The 19,404-nt window shown below is 41.9% G+C and overlaps 1 protein-coding gene across 3 annotated transcripts in view; it reads left to right on the forward strand.

Moving 5' to 3' along the window:
* Positions 1-19,404, forward strand: part of OGFOD3 (2-oxoglutarate and iron dependent oxygenase domain containing 3) — a 49,994-nt gene that overhangs the window by 9,222 nt on the left and 21,368 nt on the right. For all 3 annotated transcript variants that reach the window (XR_005703555.2, XM_040082002.2, XM_040082003.2), the window contains exons 5-8: positions 1,247-1,311; positions 1,818-1,874; positions 5,513-5,666; positions 12,123-12,246. Coding sequence is in view for 2 of the 3 variants with exons in the window: in XM_040082002.2 (XP_039937936.1) it covers positions 1,247-1,311; positions 1,818-1,874; positions 5,513-5,666; positions 12,123-12,246 (400 nt within the window). In the remaining variant the exon portion in view is untranslated. The remainder of the gene's footprint in view (positions 1-1,246; positions 1,312-1,817; positions 1,875-5,512; positions 5,667-12,122; positions 12,247-19,404) is intronic.

Genomic DNA, 19,404 nt, shown 5'->3' on the forward strand with positions numbered 1-19,404 from the left:
AGAGCAGTGGCAAGGGCAGATCTGAAAAGCTTGTGCTGTGTCCACTCGAGTAACTCCTGACTTGATGTATTTTTCAAGGGATAAATAAGCTTATTTGTGTAGGTTTATTTTTAAGAAGTTGTTATTCTCTCTTGTAATAGGAGTTGTTAGTGGGGTTCCCCTCGTTCAGCTCTGGAGCTCAGAGCAATTCAGGCTGCAGAGATTTTCCAAGGGACTGTTCTGAGTGTGTTCCTGTGTCACCAGTGCTGTTGCTGCTGGGATTTTGTTAGAATAATGTGAATGGTCTGTGGTGCATCAAAACAATGCCAAGTTCCAAGATGAGTGCCAGATATTGTACATCAGAGATGTCAGTACTTCACTGCCAGTCAGGTTCATTAACTGTGGCTCTTTGGTATTTCCAGTGTAAAAGACAAAAAGACTTCTATTAGTTATATTTTTAAACGCTTTTGAACTGATGCAGAACAAACATGTATTTTGTGGACAGCAAGGGACATACGAAAGTGTAGTTTATTAAATTTAGAGGAACATTTTAGAATCCTGAGGGGTAGCTCTGTCTTCTGGTAAATCTGAATACTAATCTCTGCAACTTGTTGGGAGCTCTGCAGAAGAGTTTGGCTTGAATTGGATGAAGAAATTGATTGATTTTTCCTATGTGAAAAAAAAACTTTTCACCATGTGGTTTTCTTTTCCAGCAGCTTAGAAACTGAGGAAAAGAAAGCTTGGCTCTAGTAAGCCTTGGAATTCTAATTGTACTTTTAAACAGACTTTTTAATGTCTGTATTAAATATGAGAAGTATACACGGTCCCATGGTGAAGGAGAAATTTTAATAACAAATGCAGGGCAAGATAAATATTAGTGCTGCTACTTGAGCACATCACAAATACTGGAAAATGAGTCATCTTTGTGTGGAAGGGAAATGTCTTCAAGGAGGGATCCTGGAGCAGAAGGATTTACCCCAAACCCTTTAGGGGAGGCTCTGGCAATTCCCTGTCAGATCTGAATCTCAGGAATAACAGTCCTGTGCTTTTTTTCATAGTACCTTAATAATCTCTGCACCTCTGCAGGGATTGAGGGAGGTTTGTAGTTGGAAAATCAATGTTCTATTGTGGACCCAAAGGCTGGAAACTGCTTTTACTTGGGAGGCTGTGGGAAGTGAGAGGCAACTTGGGACAGTTATTAAAGGTCATAGTTAAATAATGCAAAACCTTTTCGTGCTCATTTTTCCTTCTTTGTTTCCTTTTCCAGGCATCAATTTTGGACTTGCACTCCGGAGCTCTTTCCCTGGGGAAGCATTTTGTTAATCTGTACAGGTAAAATGAGGCTGGGGTTAGTGATGAGAAGTTATAGAAGTTGGCTTGATTCACCAGTTTCCATGACCACTTAAAGACATTTCCTGGCATGAAAATGGATCTTTTGTTGAACTGGGTACTTTGAAAACTGCCATTATCTTTAATTTTATGTTCTTGCTCTGGTATTTTTTTCACAGTTATAGTTTCTTTCTAAACAGTGGAAGAAATCAAATAGCCTGAACCCTTGAAAACGTGAATCCATGTGCTTATTTCACGATGTGGGAGGGGATTTTTTTAATGCCTGAGGAATGCTATCCAGTTGCAGCATTTCAATCCTTTAATCTTTTAACATTTGGTTTTTTTAGCATTGCTTTTGACATCATGCTCAAAAGCATTTGTAAGGTTTTTTTTTTGTGCTGTGTTCTCACTTTCTGATTGTGGGTGTAAAGCACAGGTGGGGGTGAGGTGTGTTGTTGCTCAGTCTGATTCAGCAACTCCTCTTTTAGACTGTTTGTTTAATTTTTCAGGTACTTTGGGGACAAAATTCAAGACATCTTCACAGAAGAGGATTTTGCATTATACCGGTAAAGATTTTCAATAACTGCTCAATGAACCACAAACCAGAACATTTTATAGTTGTGGTTTTGAGCAGCCTGGGAGGGGATTGCCCTTTGCATTCATACACTGGATTTTGCAGCTCGGAATAATAAGAAACAATTAATAATAAATTATAAGTCTCTGAGAATTAAGATGGCTTGAGGAAGAGAACTAAAATGACTTTTTGGTGACTGATGGATGACGTCTGAGCTGCATCAGCCACATCTGGAGAGTTTTATGGTGTGAATGTCCTCAGGGTGATGGCAGCACCACACATTTCCCTCCCTGGCAGCCAGGAGAGAGCTCCTCTGAGCTCTCTGAGGATTTACTGGAACACGTGAGCTGGGATAGAAAATCCTTCCTCATTACCTGCTCTTTCACACCTTATCCAAGGGGTTATGTGAGATGATAGATGCAGTTCTGGGAGATGATTACATCAGGAATTTGGGTTGGTGTTTTTTTTTTTTTTTTTTTTTTTGAGGCAGCGTGTAGGATTAAAAAATGGGAAAGCAGGAAGTGGAAGGATTTCAGATGGGTCATGTTGTGGCTGGAGAAGCAGGCAGAGGATGAAATAATTCTGTAATGGAACAGCTCTGGCTCCTGATGCTCTCAGCTCTCCTGCAGCCCTGCTCATGCACTGAACAAACACAACAAACCTAACGAGTTCCATGTGGCTGGGAAGGTGTGTGGCCAAAGTTTAGGAACAAGCATTCTTTGTTGACTAGACACAGTAATTCTTTGGTTATGCATTTCATTTGGTTTCGCAGAATTTAAAATGGCCCTGATTTGAACATTTTAACTCTTTTTTTTTTTTTTTTTTTGTCTTTTTTTCCCTTGCCTGTGTGAGGGAATCTGACCTCCCTCTAGTGGTGGAAGGAATGTTAAGTAGCCAAATGGGTTTATTAGTTTTATTAAAATAGTAATTAATTAATATAATCCTAAAATATTAATCACTTTAGGCTTATTTCTCTTTCACTGCTGGTTTTACATGTCATTGTCTTCAGAGGTGAACTTCTTTAAAATGTTTTTACTTCTGATCCCAATATTGCAAAAATTAGATGATTCCTTGATTATTATTGAGCTTTGCATAAAGAAAATGTATGATTTCTGTTTCACATGAACAGAAGCATTCAATTTTTCAATGATTTTATAACTGTATGCTGCAAGATGAGACAGCTGCTAGGGAATGTCAATATTCCATTGGGATTTCATACCAGTATAGGGATGTTTCAGTCTGCTGGATACGAAGCTAATACAAAGTATATGATTAAATGCTTCTGCTCCTATTAATGGCAGTGCTTTAACATGGACTGTAGTACTTTATGGCCTTAATGAATGATTTTATGCTATTTCTGGGAGCATTTATCTTCGTTACTTTCCCTTACCTACCAAGGTCACTTTAAAAATACACTCTTGAGAGAGATAACTGAGTGTATTTCATGTCTGAGTATTACTGATTGCAACAATAACGAATCTGAGAAGGCATCCTGAGCCAGGGGGCTGATTTCTAAACCGTCTCTGTCAAAATTACATTGCTTCAGACTCAATTATGGTTTCTAGGCTGATACTTTAACCACCATCTGCCAAGCACATTACAGTAATCCCTCTTGTTCCACATAATAAATGAAATGTTTATCCAGAAGGGAGACCTTTAATCAGGATGCTTTGTAGAAGGGGTGAGTTGAGCAGAAAAGAGCACAAACAAAGATTTATTGCCAAAATCTTACAGCTTCTGAGGGCAGAGGCGGAGGAGGAGCTGGGAGTTTGCTTTCTGCCTGTGTCTGTTCTGTGTGTGATTGCTGTTAAAGCTCTCTGGCTGCAGGAGGCCTTTGCTTTGTCAGCTCCTTGAGACAGTGCTGACAAGTGGAATAATCAGGATGTTGTGTGGGATTGAGCTTTGAGTGTTCCTGTCACCAGGATTGAGTCACACTTTACAGTGGCTCCTAACTGCTTTTTTTTGTGTCGGTCTGGCAGAGCCTGTGTCTCACAGAAACTTCTCAGTGGCACTTTCAGCTCTCTGTGCTGCTGCTGCATTAAGCTGGCAGCTTTGCAAGCCAGTGAACTTCCTTCCTCTCGAGTTGTGTGTTCCTTGCACTTCCAGCTGCTTCACTGGCCTTTTTTTTATTTTCTTCCTCATCACCCTAACTCCAAAACCAGATTCTGTTTTTACACAACCTGGTGGTCACGGGCTCCTTTCAGGGAGTTCTGCTCTGCCTTTCCCTGAGTCTGGTGTGAGCATTTTGGCATTTTCCAGTGCAAGTGGACAAGGACTGCTGCTGACAGGTGTGGGGGGAGCATTCATTTGGTACTGGTGCTGTTGGCTGGGTGCTGCTCCTGGGCATTTATTGCACGTGCAGAGCTCTGTTATTGCATCTGCTCAGAGCCAGGGCACACCTCAGCAGTCTGAATGAGACAAGAGTTGCTGTGCTTATGAAAACAAGTGTTTATCTTCTCCAGCGCGAAGAGGTATTTTCTCTGTAATTTTCTTTGTAGCCATAATCCACCAGAACTCTCCCAAGAGTTTTGAAGAGCCCCCGGGTCAGGAGCAGAGAGGGAAGGGAGGCTCCTGCTGCTTCTGGGTCAGAGGGGCTGAGGGGACAGTGTGGCTCTCCCATTCATTCCTTTCTTGATTGCACCTTCTGAGATGAAATTTGGCTTCTCTTGTCGGTTTACACATGAAGGACAGTGTTTTTGTCCTTAAGTATTCTGCCAGTAGGCTGTGTTTGGAACAGCAGGGCAGGGAATGGAATGAAAATATTGATAAATTATATTGATAAATACTGAAGTGGCCTGGCCAGCAGAAAACAGACTGTACAGAAGAGTTTTTCTAGGCTAAAAAGTGACTTTATTCTACTTTTCAAACCAGCTGCGTGCTGTATTTGGCTTATTGAGTAGGGCTTTGCATCTTGTTTGGTTTGTAAAACACATTCTGGCCAAAGCCATCACACATCAGCCTGCAAGAGGAGTGAAGCTTTAACAGAGCCTTATAAACACCAGACAGCAAACCTTAACAGAAGGCTTTTAGAAGTGGAAAATGAATCAGGCTGAAAGAAGAGGGAGGACTCCTTGCAGAGCAGGACAACTGCTGGAGATTTAGTTATGTCAAGACTGTGGCCTGACTGCTTGGGGGTGGATTTATTCCTGGCTGATGCAGGGCCCAGGGAATCAGCTGCTCTGCTGTTTGTGCCTATGAATTCTTGAGCTGGCTTGTTCAAAGCTCTCAATTCACAAAATGAGTAATTGCATTTCACGCTTTCTGGGAGCCTTTCCTGCATCCTGCTCCTTGGGAAAAGCAGACAGCAAGATCAGCCTCCTACAGGATGAGAGGAAGGACCTGCTGGTTCTTTCCTTGTGTCATTTTTCCAAACTCCATCACTATGTAGCTCTCAGCTTGAAACCTCAGTTCATGCAGCCATATATATATCCCTGAAAATCCACCTGACTGCATTTAATGCTTTTGATATTTCACATGTAAAATCTGCCCCCCTTTCTTTTCTCAAGGCTAATAACATACATGTGTGTGTTGCCCGTGTTTCTCAGCTGAGGAAGAAGCAGTGAGTGGCTGAGGAGCACAGAAGCAGCAGGAGGCAGGCTGAGCGCTGTGTGCTGTGTGTGTTCTCTGCAGGGATGTGAGGCACAGGATTCAGCAGAGGATTGCTCAGGTGTTTGGGATCAGCTCTTCTGCCATGTACCTGACCAAGCCGACGTTCTTCTCCAGGATGAACAGCACGGGAGCCAAGACAACACACGATGAGTACTGGCACCCACACGTGGACAAGGTGAGGAGGAGGCTGAGATGGGGTGCAAACATCTCCTGTTATTAATGTTAGGTCACCTTTGATAATTTTGCATTAAACAATCCATCAAACAGCTTTGAAAACTGGTGCTTCAGGGGATGAACCTAATGGGATATAAGTGAGTTTTAGAAACATAGGCCATTCCATCCCTGTGCTGGCTTGAAGGCAAAACCAGCAAGAGACTCTAAGTCCGAAAAAAACAATTTAATAGGAGAGGGAAAAAAAGTGAAATAAAATAAAGCACATGCAATGGTACAAAAGATCACTGACAGAGTCAGAATACAACTTGAAACTTCATCAGTCCAGATGAAGTGGTCTTGTTGAAGCAGTGTTCCTGCAGAAAGGTCTGGTAGCTCTTGTCCTCTGGGAATCCAGTGGGTAAGGCTGCTTGTGCTGTCCCAAATCCCAGATTATATCCAGGTGGGAATGCTTGGCTCCTCCCCCGGGTGGAGCATCTCACAATGGACTGATATCATTTTATCAGTTTTGTAATGGGTCCTTGATTGCCTTGATTGATTAAACAGAGATCGCTCCTGGAGGGAGTTACCTATGAGTTATGCAGCAGGGCATTGATGGGCCATTAACAGAAGATAGTCCGGAGGCAGGGGGCAAGGGAAACAGTGCACAACTTAGTTTCAACATTTCATGTAGATGGTGATAGAATACATACTTTGGGCACATTTTACATTGTAACCTAGGACAATCCCGTCCAATTTAATTTTCTCTAATTTAGTTTTGCTAGAATTAGTAAACTGTGAGAATGGCTTCTCAGAATGACCACTTTTTTTGTCAGAAACATTGATTAAATTGACCTGAATTGCTCTTTCAGCCAGATCTAGCAGGGGCTAGGAGTTTCACACTGGTTAGTTGGTCACTGTTATTGATCTAAGGCTCTTCATAAAAGCTTTTTATTTGCATTTCAGCTATATGTGAATTGAAGCTTTTTGTGTTTCAGTGGGGATGTGGTACCTGCTACTTTCAATAACACGGTGTTTTGATCCTTCTAACTGCACAGTCTTATCTCTAGGCTTATAGCTTAATACTTGCCATTTCTCAATGGACTTAAATGATTTGGTATTGAGTTTATTTCTGAATTTCACTGAGTTCAAGGATTCTGTGCAGAACAGCAGAATATAAACAACGGAAGAATCAAAGAAAAAACCCTCCACAATACAAAAAAAAAAACCCAAACAAACAAAAATACCCCTCCACAATACCCCCATTTTATGCCTTCAGGATTTATAAATGAGTCACTGGAGTGATGGATTACCCAAGATGGAACCAAATAAAATAATCCCAGCAAAATCCAAGTTATTCCTCAGGGCTCAGGTCAGTAAGTGATCAGTGTACCTCGAAGTCTATGACCTGAGACGTGAAAAAAAATCAAACAGAAATATTCCTTACCTTAAAATATTTTCTGGAAAAAGCCATTCTGAGGGAAGTGTCTTTCATTGGTCACATTGGTGTGGGTTCCTGTGTCCTTGTTCACGTGGGCAGAAGCAGCTTAAAGTAGAAAATGTGGTGGTAGTGATGACACAGCTTATGTTTGGAAGCAGAAAGTCCTGTAGGGTGGAACGTGGCAGGTTTTGGATGCCTGTGGTTTGAAAAGCTGGGATGTAACCAATGAATAGGAACGGCTGTGGAGCAGAGGTGATAGGGATGGTTTTGAGGTTCTGATTGTTTTGGTTTGTGTTGGTAGGAAATGGCTGTAGGGAGCAAATTGTGCTGATGGGGTTCACAGAAATTCCATCACATTATGCTCAATTCCAAGAGACCTTGGGAAGAAGGAAACTGATGATTCTGGTTGTGTGAAGTGCAGGGAATTCATCGGTTCCTTGTAGTTTTTCCACTGTTTCAGGGAATCAGGTCTGACTGCCACAAGGCTGGAAGAGCAGTATATTTCAACAGCTTCTGCCTGTTTTCTCCACTCTTTTATTTCAGCCCCAAAAATCCTATTTTAGAATTTTAGATTTATTGCTGTGATTTATTACTATAGTGAGATTTGTGTCTGCACAAGCCCTGCTTGCCAGTATTCTCTTTATTCCTCTCTGCATGTGTTTTGCCTTGGGAAATGAATGAGGGGGTTGGATAACCTCTCAATTAAGTGCTTCCACCTAAATATCTCCTATAGTGCACAAGTCATCTTGTCATTTACATGCAAATAAGTTTACATGCAGAGAATTTGTGGAAGCTGCTTTTCTGTCCTGTCATCCTGAGAGTGCCTGAGCGTGATGGACAGCAGGCTGGATGTTTTCCTGTTTTTATCCTTCTCTTTTGTCCATGTTTTATTTATCTTGCAGGCTGTCTGTTCAGGGAGCATATACATCAATTGATTTGCCTCAGCTTTTTCTAACCCATCTCCAGCTTCAAAAAAAACCAAAACAAGCAGGGAAAGGGCTCTCTTAGATTTGGAATGCATAATCTAGACCTGAGTAGTGTCTATACTGAGTAATTGTGTTATCTGATTTATGGCAGTGGTTGGAGTCAGTGATCTTGGAGACCTTTTGCACAACCTAAGTAATTGTGAGTCTGAATTATCCCAGTTGGGGCAGTTACCAAACACCTTGTTGATAATCATAAATAGGATGAAGGTGTGCAGCTTCCCTGGCTGCCTTCAGTGCAGTCAGCCTGGCTTATATTTCACTTCCTTCCACTTTTCCAGACTGCAGTTGAAAGCAAGGGAAAAAAAACACCTACATTTCTATTGGTTCTTCCCAGAAAAGAGCAGTAGAGTTGTTATGTGGCCTCCAAAGCAAGTGTGAATCCTGGGAAGCTGAAGAAGGATCAATAAAACTCGGCAGTTTGTTGGATGCTTGTGTTGGATAATTATTTATGCTCTCCCCTTGGAACAGAACAAGTCACTTTAGGTACTCCTGCGTAATTTAACAGTGAAGGTTACTCCTAGAAGACATCCTGATTTTTTCCTTGTCTCTTTCCAGAAAAAAAAAAAAGGTAAAATGAAGCCTTTGCCCAAAGAGTTCATTATATTTTCTGTTTCAGAGTGACACTGTTAAAAAGATGTGGATTCTTGCGGTATAGGAAAAGCCCTCTTGCCTTTTTCCTGCTGTTGCTCAGTCTACTGCAGTTTTATTTCTCGATCTGAACCTCCCTGAAGATTTTTAACAGCATAATGGAGTAGTAGAGATTTATTGTGTCTCTCTGAGGCTTTGGTTTTTATCCCCCTAAAATTTACTTGGTTTGCAGTTACGTAGGAATGGAAACCCTGAAATCACCCCTTGAAATGACTCATTTAATCTTGTTGAATTTATAAGCATCTAAATCAAATGAAGGGAGTGTTGTTTTAAGATGTGGAGTTTCATCTTGGAGGGAATTTGTTTGGAACTGAGGCTTCCAAATGTCAAATAGCTGATGTATAATGGAGTTGCTGTTGCACACTTCACGCTGTCAGCGCTGCAGTGTTACAGCATTCTCTGGTGGAAGCAGTGTGGGACTTGTAGATCCTGGCATCCTTCACTGAATTGTCAGGCTCTGCCATAAGATGGTTTGGGGTTTGTTTTCCTCGAGTTTCTTCTAGCAGAGCCAGTCCAGCGCTTCAGTGCACGTTTTCCCAAAATTGCTTGGGGTTTTGGTAGCCTAAACCTGTCCATGATCAGTTTATAGCTATTTTTGTTCCTCCTCCCAGTTCTCCATCCTCCTACCCCCATGTGTTTATAGGTAGGGATCATATCCCTTTTCAGCCTTTATTTCTCTGAGCTGAACAAGCCAAACCTTGAAGTCTCCTCACCTGCAGTGTGCTCTCCCATCTCCCCAACCCTTCCCTGTACCTGCAGCCCTCTCTGGCTGCTGAGTCTGTCACTGAGAGCAGCTGCTGTCCCTTCTAGCACACTTGTCACTCTTTTTCCCCTACATTTAATAAAACACATCAAAAGATCCCATTTCTGCCCTGGGACAGCATCATCTCTGAAAATTGTGGAGCTTGATTCTCATTTCTGCTCAAAGCCATCACCTCAGCTCACCTACAGCCCCTTGCAATCAGAGATGTGCTCTTTGCTCTTGCATTGTCTGCTGCATAGGCGCTGCCAATAAATAGGACACTGGAAATATCTCTCAAGGCTATTCTGGTGCTTATCTACACAGAGTTAGGTGAAGGCTTGCAGGAAGAGAGAAGTTTTGACTCTTTTTCTGCATGCTAGACCGATGCGGATTGCAAAGTGAATTTTCTTCTGCACTGGAAAGCAGAGGATGTGTCCTAAATATCCTCAGTAACTGCAGACCTCTTGCACGGTCCTGCAGCTCTTTAATTGCATAGAAATGTGTCCCTTCAAAAAAACCCACTGCAAAATGGGGGTGGCTAATGCTGGCATTTAATAGTAGCCTTTAAAGACATGTCATATAAACATCATTATGAGCATCTACCATTAAATATTATCTGTGATTGACTTCTTGGATAAGGAGTGTTCAAGAAGAGCACGCTAACCATGTGGCAGAGCAGGCTGAATGGAAATGGCTGCATTTTTTTCTCTTGAGTTGTTTACGAGGAGCTGTAGAAATTTGATTTGCAGCTGTGTGGCTTTTAATGACAGCTTTTCTCACATAGTTTGATCTTTCGGTTCACTTATTAATCTGTCTGGTGCTGGAAATCATTACCAGAGTAACAATATATTTGATATACAAGGGGGGACATCTAGCATTTTAAATAAGTGAGTATAATTTAGTGTCCACATTCCAGTGTTGCATTTCTCAGACCTGGCTGTTTCTGAGAGTGAGTAATGAAATAAGGACAGGCAGAGAAAGTTTTCCCTTGCACACTTCATTCCCCAAATTAGTCATCTCTAGAAATCAGGTGTGTTTGGTTAGGCTGAAATGGTTGGTAGTCAGCTCTTGGAGGTTTAGAATTGGTAAAGCCACCTTGGAGAGGAGCGAAGATTGCTGCTGCATTGAGGAGTTGATGAAAACAATTCTAATGCATTAAACTTGCAAGTACGAGTTGAATGAACTTTTTCACTGGCTGGAGACTTCTTTAAATTGACTGGAAGTTTTTAATCACCAGGTCAGTGAAGTGGAAAATAGCTTTGCAAAGCTGATTTGCATTAGAAGGGCTGTGGAATGGCTGGTTTGAGGTGCTGCACTGGCACTTGCTCATTAATTCCCATTTATTGCCTTGTATTGCCACCAGGGTTTGGGGAAATACGGGGAGAATGGGATCACTGTAATATTTCTCTCATTTTGTGTGATTCACACCAAGTAGGGCAGCATATCACCAGCTTTGGCTTTTTTCCTTTCAGCCCTTATGGTCAGAATAATAACATGAGTATGAATGGAAATGTCTCCCTATTCCATCTGCTGTTATGTTCTCTCTGGTCCTGCCCTTACAGAAAAAAATGTGTACAACTGCTCCTGAGCCAAAAATCTAACTGGCACTAATGAGTATAACTTGAAACACGACTGAAAATATTTAGAAAACTTCTAAGTTTGGAAGTAGCACTTACCTCTAACAGTCACCAGGTCAGGCAAAACACTCTGCAAATTCTGTGTATTTATACAGCACTGCTGTGCTGCACATTTCACTGTTTGACAGTGTAATGCTGAACTTCTGAGTTGTGATACACAAAGAAATTGGAGAGCACAGACATTGATTTCAAGTATTTTTTTTTAATTGCTGGTGACAGGTAGATATGAAAGGAAATATTATCAGAATCAGCTAAACTCAGTATTAAATATTTAGATAGCTTCACTCTGAGCATGTGTTGTTTTTTTTTCTCCAACTTCAGCGTACGTATAGACCAAAAATAATGCTTTAAAAGGAAGGAAAAAAAAAATCACCTTGTTATACTTAAGAGTGGGTGTTTGGTCTGCAGGCTGAGAAGAAGCAGAGACTTCCAGCATTCAGTTTGAAGGGTTTTAAACAAAACCTGCATGGAAAAGAGTAGAAGCTCCTTCAACAAATGTGTATTTACTTGGAAGTTCTGATTTACTGTTACCATGAATCTCCTGTGTGCTAGCTGGTGAGAGAATAGAAGTGAGCTATCCAAAAACCTTAAACCCAGGATAATGGGTGGAAATCATTAGTCAAGGGTTGTTCTTCTTTTGCTTATTAACCTCCTGGTGAATTTTTATCAGGGAATAGTATAAATCCTGTCTTTTTGATACAATGCACTTCTGACACTACGTTGTTTTTTGCTCTTGGATGATAGAAATCAATAGGAGCACTTCTCCAGTTATGGAAACTGTAACAATAGAAATAATAAACATGACGTGCTAGTCTTGTAGTGTGTGTGTAAACACAAGAGAACAGACGAATAAACATAGATAATTCCTAGAAAATGGTGTTCATGGTTTTCAAAGACCCCTTTATTAAATACATAAAAAACCTGAAAATTAGAAATCCCCACGAGATCCATCTGCTCAATTAGCTGTGCTCTGCAGACATAAGATAAAGAATTGAGTAATTTTTGGTCATCTTACCTTCCCCCACAGGTGACTTATGGCTCTTTTGACTACACTTCTCTGCTCTACCTCTCTGACTACTCCCAAGATTTCGGCGGTGGACGTTTCGTGTTCATGGATGCAGATTCCAACAAGACAGTGGAACCTCGAGCAGGTACAAGCCCAGGTTGGCTGCAGGGAGCTGGGCAGGTTGTGCCATTTTGCTGTGGGACTGTGTTTTGTGTCAGCAGGAATAACCTGGGGCAGTGTAGCATTCTGTGTTCAGATTGATGACATCAGAAGTAAAGGTTGAGATGGGTTAAAATACAGCCACAGTTTGTAATATCTGGGGTTGAGCCACAATAAGTGACTTTCTTGAAAGCTGCAGGGCTTAGAAGAGGTGGGCAGTCCTGGCAGCTTAGCAGGTCACTGTGCAGCAAGAGCAGAGCTAACTGGCACTGCAGCAAATCCAGATTAAAGCAATTTATTTTAGACTGGCCTGCAATTCCTTTGCTGCTCAAGGTGAGTTTAATACCAGTAATGGCTGAGGGCTGGGTGTGAAGGTGATTGATTGCCACAGCTCTGCTGACCTGCTGCAGCATGATGAGCCATGATTATTTGGGTATAAATCCATCCCTGCTCCCAGGAGGTCTGGCAGGGCTGCACCTTCTGATGGCTGTCAGTTATAAATAAATAAAAAACCTTTAAGGCTGGTTCGAGATTTTTCTAATACGTGGATAATTTGAAACTGGAATTACTCTGAGGCTGTGTGGAGGGGAGCTCAGCCTCAGCTCATCTGTCTGGCAGGTGAGTGCTGAGCTTCCCAGCAGTGTTACCTTTCATAATGCAAGATCAGCCACACTGCTGCAGGATAAAAAACAAAAGGACAACTTTATATTCCTGCTGTGTGCTGCCTTTTTTTTTTTTTCCCCAAGACAGAAAAGATGGAAATTTACTCATTTAAAGAGCCTCAGTAATTGTCTGCTGACAGTTGTTACCCCAAGCAGAACTGACTTCAGACTATTGCTGCCTGCAAATTGGGATGGGTGTTTTTTGACTTATGCATCACAGTGATCCACTCACCTGCAGTGATGCTGGTTTGGATAAACTCTGAGATTACCTGCATTCTGGGTTTGCTAGCAAGAGTTGTATATTTGATCTTTTTTTGTCTTTTGTGATTGGAAGTAAATCCTAAACTTCATCTTTTGCAAAGTGCTGCTGCCAGTATTGTCAAAGGGACCACATTAAACTCTTTTGTTTCCAGGTGCAATTCTAAGATGACCAGATCTTTACAGCTGTGGAAATCCCAGCTGAATTTGAGGTTGTGAGGAGAGCTGTCTCCTCAGTGCAGGGCACTCAGCCTGCCTGCAGTGTGCATCGTGCCCCTGACTTCATTTCCAGAAGTCTGTAACTGTGAAATTGCTTCCATTCAGCCCCATCTCTTCATTTTCAGGTTTTCTACTGCAAGGTCTTTGCTCTTGATTTCATTTTAGGGGGAAGAAGGGGAAGCTGATGAAATACAGAATTTTCTTTTTGGTTGTTCCCTTTGCCCAGGGGGTTTTATGGGCAGTTTGTGCCACAGGACACCCCTTCTGAAACAAAACAGTGCACAGCTCCTAAGGAATAGCACAAATGTCCTTCATGGACACAAGAGAAAATGAATTCCACTTTTCTAACACATCTCTGTGTTAGCACAGTTGTCAAGGGGTCCTGTGGTCGTGTCACACTCACCACTGACATCCTGTGAGCAAAGCAGAAAAGCTTGAGAGGTGAAGCACAATGTGAAGGCATTTGCACTTATTTTTCCTCTTGCTGATAAAATGTTTTGTGAAGGAATGACCCCAGGCTGTTTTCTGTTGCTGGTACAAGTTGGTGTATTTTTCATGTTCATAATGTTCCTCTGCAATGTTTTTTCTCTCCTTCTGTCTTTTTTGGCGTTTGTTTGTTTTGTTTTACGCTGCTTTTGATCCTTTGTGCTTCTCTTGTCACTCCAGTTCAACTTTTATAACCACATGTTGATGAGCTTTCCTGCTTCTCATTTTGGAGCTCGAGGCTTTTTTAGAGATGACTGTCATAGTCACTGGTTCAGTTTTCATGCTTGACAACTAATTTACTTTTCTGTATTGCTAATGCCACTGCAGTCCTAAAACTTGCTGCTTGTCTCACACTTAGCCTTCATTTTTGGGGACCTGATACTGTGTGCCAAAACGAGCAGGTTTCTTTTCCTGTGAGCAGCGATTTGCTCAAGGATCAGTGGGGAGCAGAAAGGCATTGTTAATGATGCAGCAGAGCAGAAAAGCAGTAATTTGAAATAGAAGAAAAAGCAGTTAAATCATTGTGGGATGGCGTGTGTTTGAAAGTGCTGCCTGGACAAGCCCCAGTGCTGCTGCAGATGCATTTGCTGCACTTTACTGTGAGGATCAGTGTCAGGCAGGCAGCTGGGCACAGGGAGAACTGTTCTGCCAGGAGTGGAGCCCAAATTAAAATGCTTTTCACTCCCCTCAGTGCATATCACTTGCAGATTACCTAAGAAGTCTCTGAGTCCTGGCTCTCACTGAGTTGACTGATGCTGATTTGCAGGAGGATCTTTAACATCCCCTAGTTTGGTTGTTAGCAAACATTAGCTTTAAGAAGGAATTACAATTTATTAACTTTGAGGCTCTTGAGATTATTTTTTTTAAAATCAGAAATGAACGAGTCAGCACCAGTTCAAGTGTCCAGACCTTTGGCTAATTCATAACCAGACGTGGCACAAAGGAACACATCTTTCTTGTGCTCTGACGGGCTTCAGAAGTGAATGTGTGTCTTTTGACTCCAGTCAGGACCTCTCTGTGCCACAAGAAACTCACTGTACCATGAGGAAGAAAACTCTTAGTGCCAAAGGAAATACGACTTTGTCACCAAAAAAAAACCCTGTTTTCTTTTCAAAGAAGCAGATCTGAAGTAGTATCTGTTCCATTTAAATATGTATGGAAATTCTGTTCCCAAAAATTGCCATACTGATTTTTTTTTTCCACCCCTTGCACCAGGGTTGGCTCTGTTTGAGAGACTCTATGAAACAGAGCAACATTTTGAATGAGGTCCTTCAAAACGAATCCCTTTCGATATTAAATCTTTTTTTCCTCGTCTGAGACATGTTTTAGTAATCTGCAAGACATACAGGAGGAATAAGAATAAATGGCAAACATCAAGGCTGTCCTTTTCCAGTCACAAAATTCCTGTACTTTCTGCTGCTGCTAAACTTGTTAGCGTTTAAAATTTCATATTTTAAAATTTCACACTTAGAATTTCATCATTTTGCAGAATCTGGGGTGAATTTGGGGTCTGGCAGTATTAGGTCACAGACTTCACTTGATCAGAAAGTGGAGATGAAACTGCTGTTGGAATGAAATCCCAGTACTGGTTCTGTATTCTTTATTTGCATGTGAGTTTCTTGGTTTGAAGGTCAGATTTGCTGCACTTATTTTCAATTTACAGGGGAATTTGTTCTTCATTCAAGAAATTTATTATACAAAGGCAGAAGAAAAGGTTGCAATCACTTCAGTGTGTATCTGGAAGAAACTAATCTGTGGGGCAAAATGAATTCTGTACATTGGAGAGTGAAATGTGATTCTTTAATGTCAAATTTAGCGTATTCTCACAGCTGTCAGAATAGTAAAGTGTAAAATGCTTGATTTGAAGGTAGAAAGATATTTGGGAACTTCTCCCTGTATAGACAACTGTATTCAATCCACATCCTCCAGACTGAGTCTAGATCATGATAATCTGCCAATTTAGTTTTGCTCTGTTCAGGAAAAAACTGGAGCACATCCTCAAGTTAAATCAGTTTCAGTTGAAAGCTGAGAATAATCTGTAAAAAATGCACAGAAGTTGCTGTGAGTGCTGGTGAGGAACAAATGGAGCCAGCATTAGCAGCTGCAGTAACCCCAGGCATGCGGAGGACAGCAATTCGTACTGGTTTGCAATACAATCACAGATTGTGCCTGGGGCTGGTGAGGTGATTGCAAAGAGAAGTGGTAGGAAAAGGAGGATCTGCTGCAGTCGTGTCAGGAAGACAGAAAACAGCTCCTTATTTCTCAGTAAAACTTGATTTTGTTTTTTTTAATCTGTGGAAGAATAACTGTCTTCCAGGCAGGTTTGGTATTCTGATGGTGTTTGATGCCAGGTTAATGATGGCATTAAATGAAACACGATTTTAGCTGGGTCTGATGCCTTGGGCAGGCTGAGGTGGAACAGAGACTGGACAGAGCTGGAGAGTAAAGCAGATATTTATTGAAAGGCCTTTAGGATCCACCTTGGGCAGGACAAGAGCCTGGCCAGGGCTGCACCCAAGGTGGACCCAAAATGGGCACAAAATGGACAAAGGGTCACGAGGTCTCACACTTGGATCAGTTTTGGTCCATTTGCACTTTGGGGTTTAATTGTCCAATGGCAGCTCCAGGCTGTGAGGTCCCATCCTTCTTGTTCCTCCCTGCAGCCACCACTGTTTGTGCTTTTGGGGCTGAAAACTTGTCCCAGTTGTCCTTGGTGTGCATCAGGAAAAGGATTTGTTTTGTGTCGCTGCTGTGTGCAGAGAGCTGAGTGACCCTGAGTGTGAGCTCAGAGCTGCAGCCTGGGCAGCACAGAACCTGAAACATGTGGAAGATAAAAATTAAGGCATCATTTCCCCCCTTTATCAGGCCCATGAAGCAATAAGCTCTGGGGAGTGCAGGTCAGACCTGCCCCTGACGTGGTGTTTCTGTGAGTGACCTCTGATAAATCCCCTGCCTTCTTGAGGCAGCTGCTCCTGGGGTAGCAGTGGTCACCTCACACTGCCTGGAGCTCTGGAAGGATTGAGGAGTGCTGGGGGAGGAGTTCTCTGTTAGTGTTGCACAGAGCATTGTGAAGCACTGCCAGAATTCAGAATTGGCCTCTGAGGCTTTTCCCCTGCCGTGAAATCTTGGTTATAAATGAGCACATGTAACATGTCCTGTTAGTGCCTTTATCTAATGCATGTGCAGGCCAGTGTTTCATTTGAATTCTTTTCATTTCAATGTTTGATTTGATACTGGTCAAGAAAATATGCAGCAAAGCTGAGGGCAGAAAGCAGTGAAAAATCAGCTTCAAAGAGTTATTCCATGAAATTCAGGTAATGTGACAGGTGAAATAAAATACCAAAGTAACTGCAGGTTCAGCTGTGTTAGGCTGTGTGATTCAGTAGTGAGATTTCATTTCTTGGTTCCTAAGCTGTGTGTGAATGTCACAGGCCACAGATGCTCTGATGAAGCCTCTTTAAGGGCCAGGTTTGGAATAATTGAGCAGCAGAGTGCTTATGCTTCAGTGATTTACTAAATGTAAGGATGAATTCCTTCTTACCAGAAGTCCAAAACTCAAAACCTGTGCACCCATGTGATTTGACCACAGCTCTACTGGACATGCCATGTTTGGCAAGGTCAGGAAAAGTCAGATAAATGATCTTGAGGTTGTTTAATGTAGTTGAAGTTGCAACACTTTGTTCTTAGTGAGAACTTTTTGTAGGAGTCAAATTCTGAGTCCCCGTGCAGCTGCTGTGACAGGGAGAACAGAGCAGACCTGGCAGCACTGGCTGGGGTGATATCCTCAATTTCTCCTGGCTCTAGGGAGGGGAGATGGAGCCAAAAGGCCTTGGGGAGATTGGCTGGAAAGAGAAAATACACATTTTTCACTTCTAAATACTCCCCAGGGTTGTCACAGCTTCAGACAGAGTGGAGACTGCTGTGATTTTGAGCAGCCAACTGTGCTGGTAGGAGAGAAGCAGGCAGGGATTCTGAAAGTCCAGCAGTTGGTATTTAAAAATGTTCATGTACTTTTAGCGGGAAATTAATAAGTTCATTAATTTTCTTTGAAAACTGTAATTTGGAAGATCTCCAGGCCCTTCTCAATTTAAAGTAGAAGCAACTCCTTTTTTGAGAGTATTGTTAATACTGCAAATTGCAAACTGGCTGTGGGAGACTTCACTATGTGAATCAGTGATTTTTATTTATAACAGCCAGAAATTTCTGTCTAGTAACTAAATATGGGACAAGTTTGTAACTAGGATTTGATACCCATCGCAGGTAGTTTTTTGTTAGGGGTTTTATTTTTAGGCCACTTATTCTTCTGTGCTTGACATAACTGTGGCGAAATGATTTCAGAGAAGCTGAAAATCGCTTTTGTGGGATTTGCTTAAAGCACTTGCTTAAATTCTCCCAATTCAACATTTTTTAAATAAGTAATTGAATTGGTTAAATAAGTTCTATTGTGTGCTTGCAGAAGACATTATTATCAGTTTATTTGCCTAATGATATGATGGGTTTTCTTGGACAGTCTACATGAGAATGAATTGGTGATTAATCCTAAACAGACGCCGAGGATGAGAACACAACTGTTGTGCATTTCCCCTGGCAGTGCTTCTGTCTGGCTGTCATTCAGCAGATGAGATGCAGTTTTTCCTTCTTTCCTGAGGAACATTTAGGACTGATAGATGTTAGGCAGACAGTGGAAGCTGTCAGTGCATGAGATGAAAGATGCTGAATAGATCCGTGGTGCCAGATAAACCGTTCCTGCTTCCCTTTGACCACACAGAGGAGTCGCCTCCTTTCCTTCCGAGCAGCAGCTCCGTTTTCAAATGTCCCCAGGCATTTGCCATGGGCAGTGGATGGTGGTGAGACCCTTTCCATTCCCCAGCCCTGCTTTTCATCCCTTCCCTGGTGCCCAGGGGGTTCAGCCAGGGCACAGTTCCCATTCCCTCACTTGGCTGAGTGATGGTCGACACAACCTAACACATCATTTGCTTTTTCTCCTTCAAGTTCTCATGGCCCAAGGAGTTTGCAAGGAAATTCGGCAGCGAATTAAACTAGAGGAGCCAGAAGGGTGCTGCCAAGAAAGCAGAAGGGGAAATTCCATGTGAAGGATGGGAGCATGAGGGACAGCCTGGTAGGACTCAGGAGTTGGATGTAATTTAGGAGTTGGCCTTGATTTGGGGAAGGGAATTGGAGCAGGTCACGTCCCAAGGGCTCTTCCAACCTGTTACGCAACAAATGTGTAATATTAGAGATATAATAATCATGTAATATTTTTTCTTATGGGCATTGTGGTCTGTTAATTTTATTATGGTTCTCAAAATCACATCTATTCCCTACATTTTGTTACAATTTAAGCTAGTGTGCCCTACTGATTTTTCCTCTTGCCGGAGCAGGAACAAGAGAAGATACATTTTTTTTGTAATACTTGTAAATCAGAGCATCTGTTAACTGCAAAGTATTATAATGATGCTTACTAATTAATTTTCACAGAAACCTAGTTAGAATAGATCAGTACTACTTCTGTTTCCTTT

This window comes from Hirundo rustica, chromosome 18 (assembly GCF_015227805.2).
Source record: "Hirundo rustica isolate bHirRus1 chromosome 18, bHirRus1.pri.v3, whole genome shotgun sequence".
Lineage (NCBI taxonomy): Eukaryota > Metazoa > Chordata > Aves > Passeriformes > Hirundinidae > Hirundo > Hirundo rustica.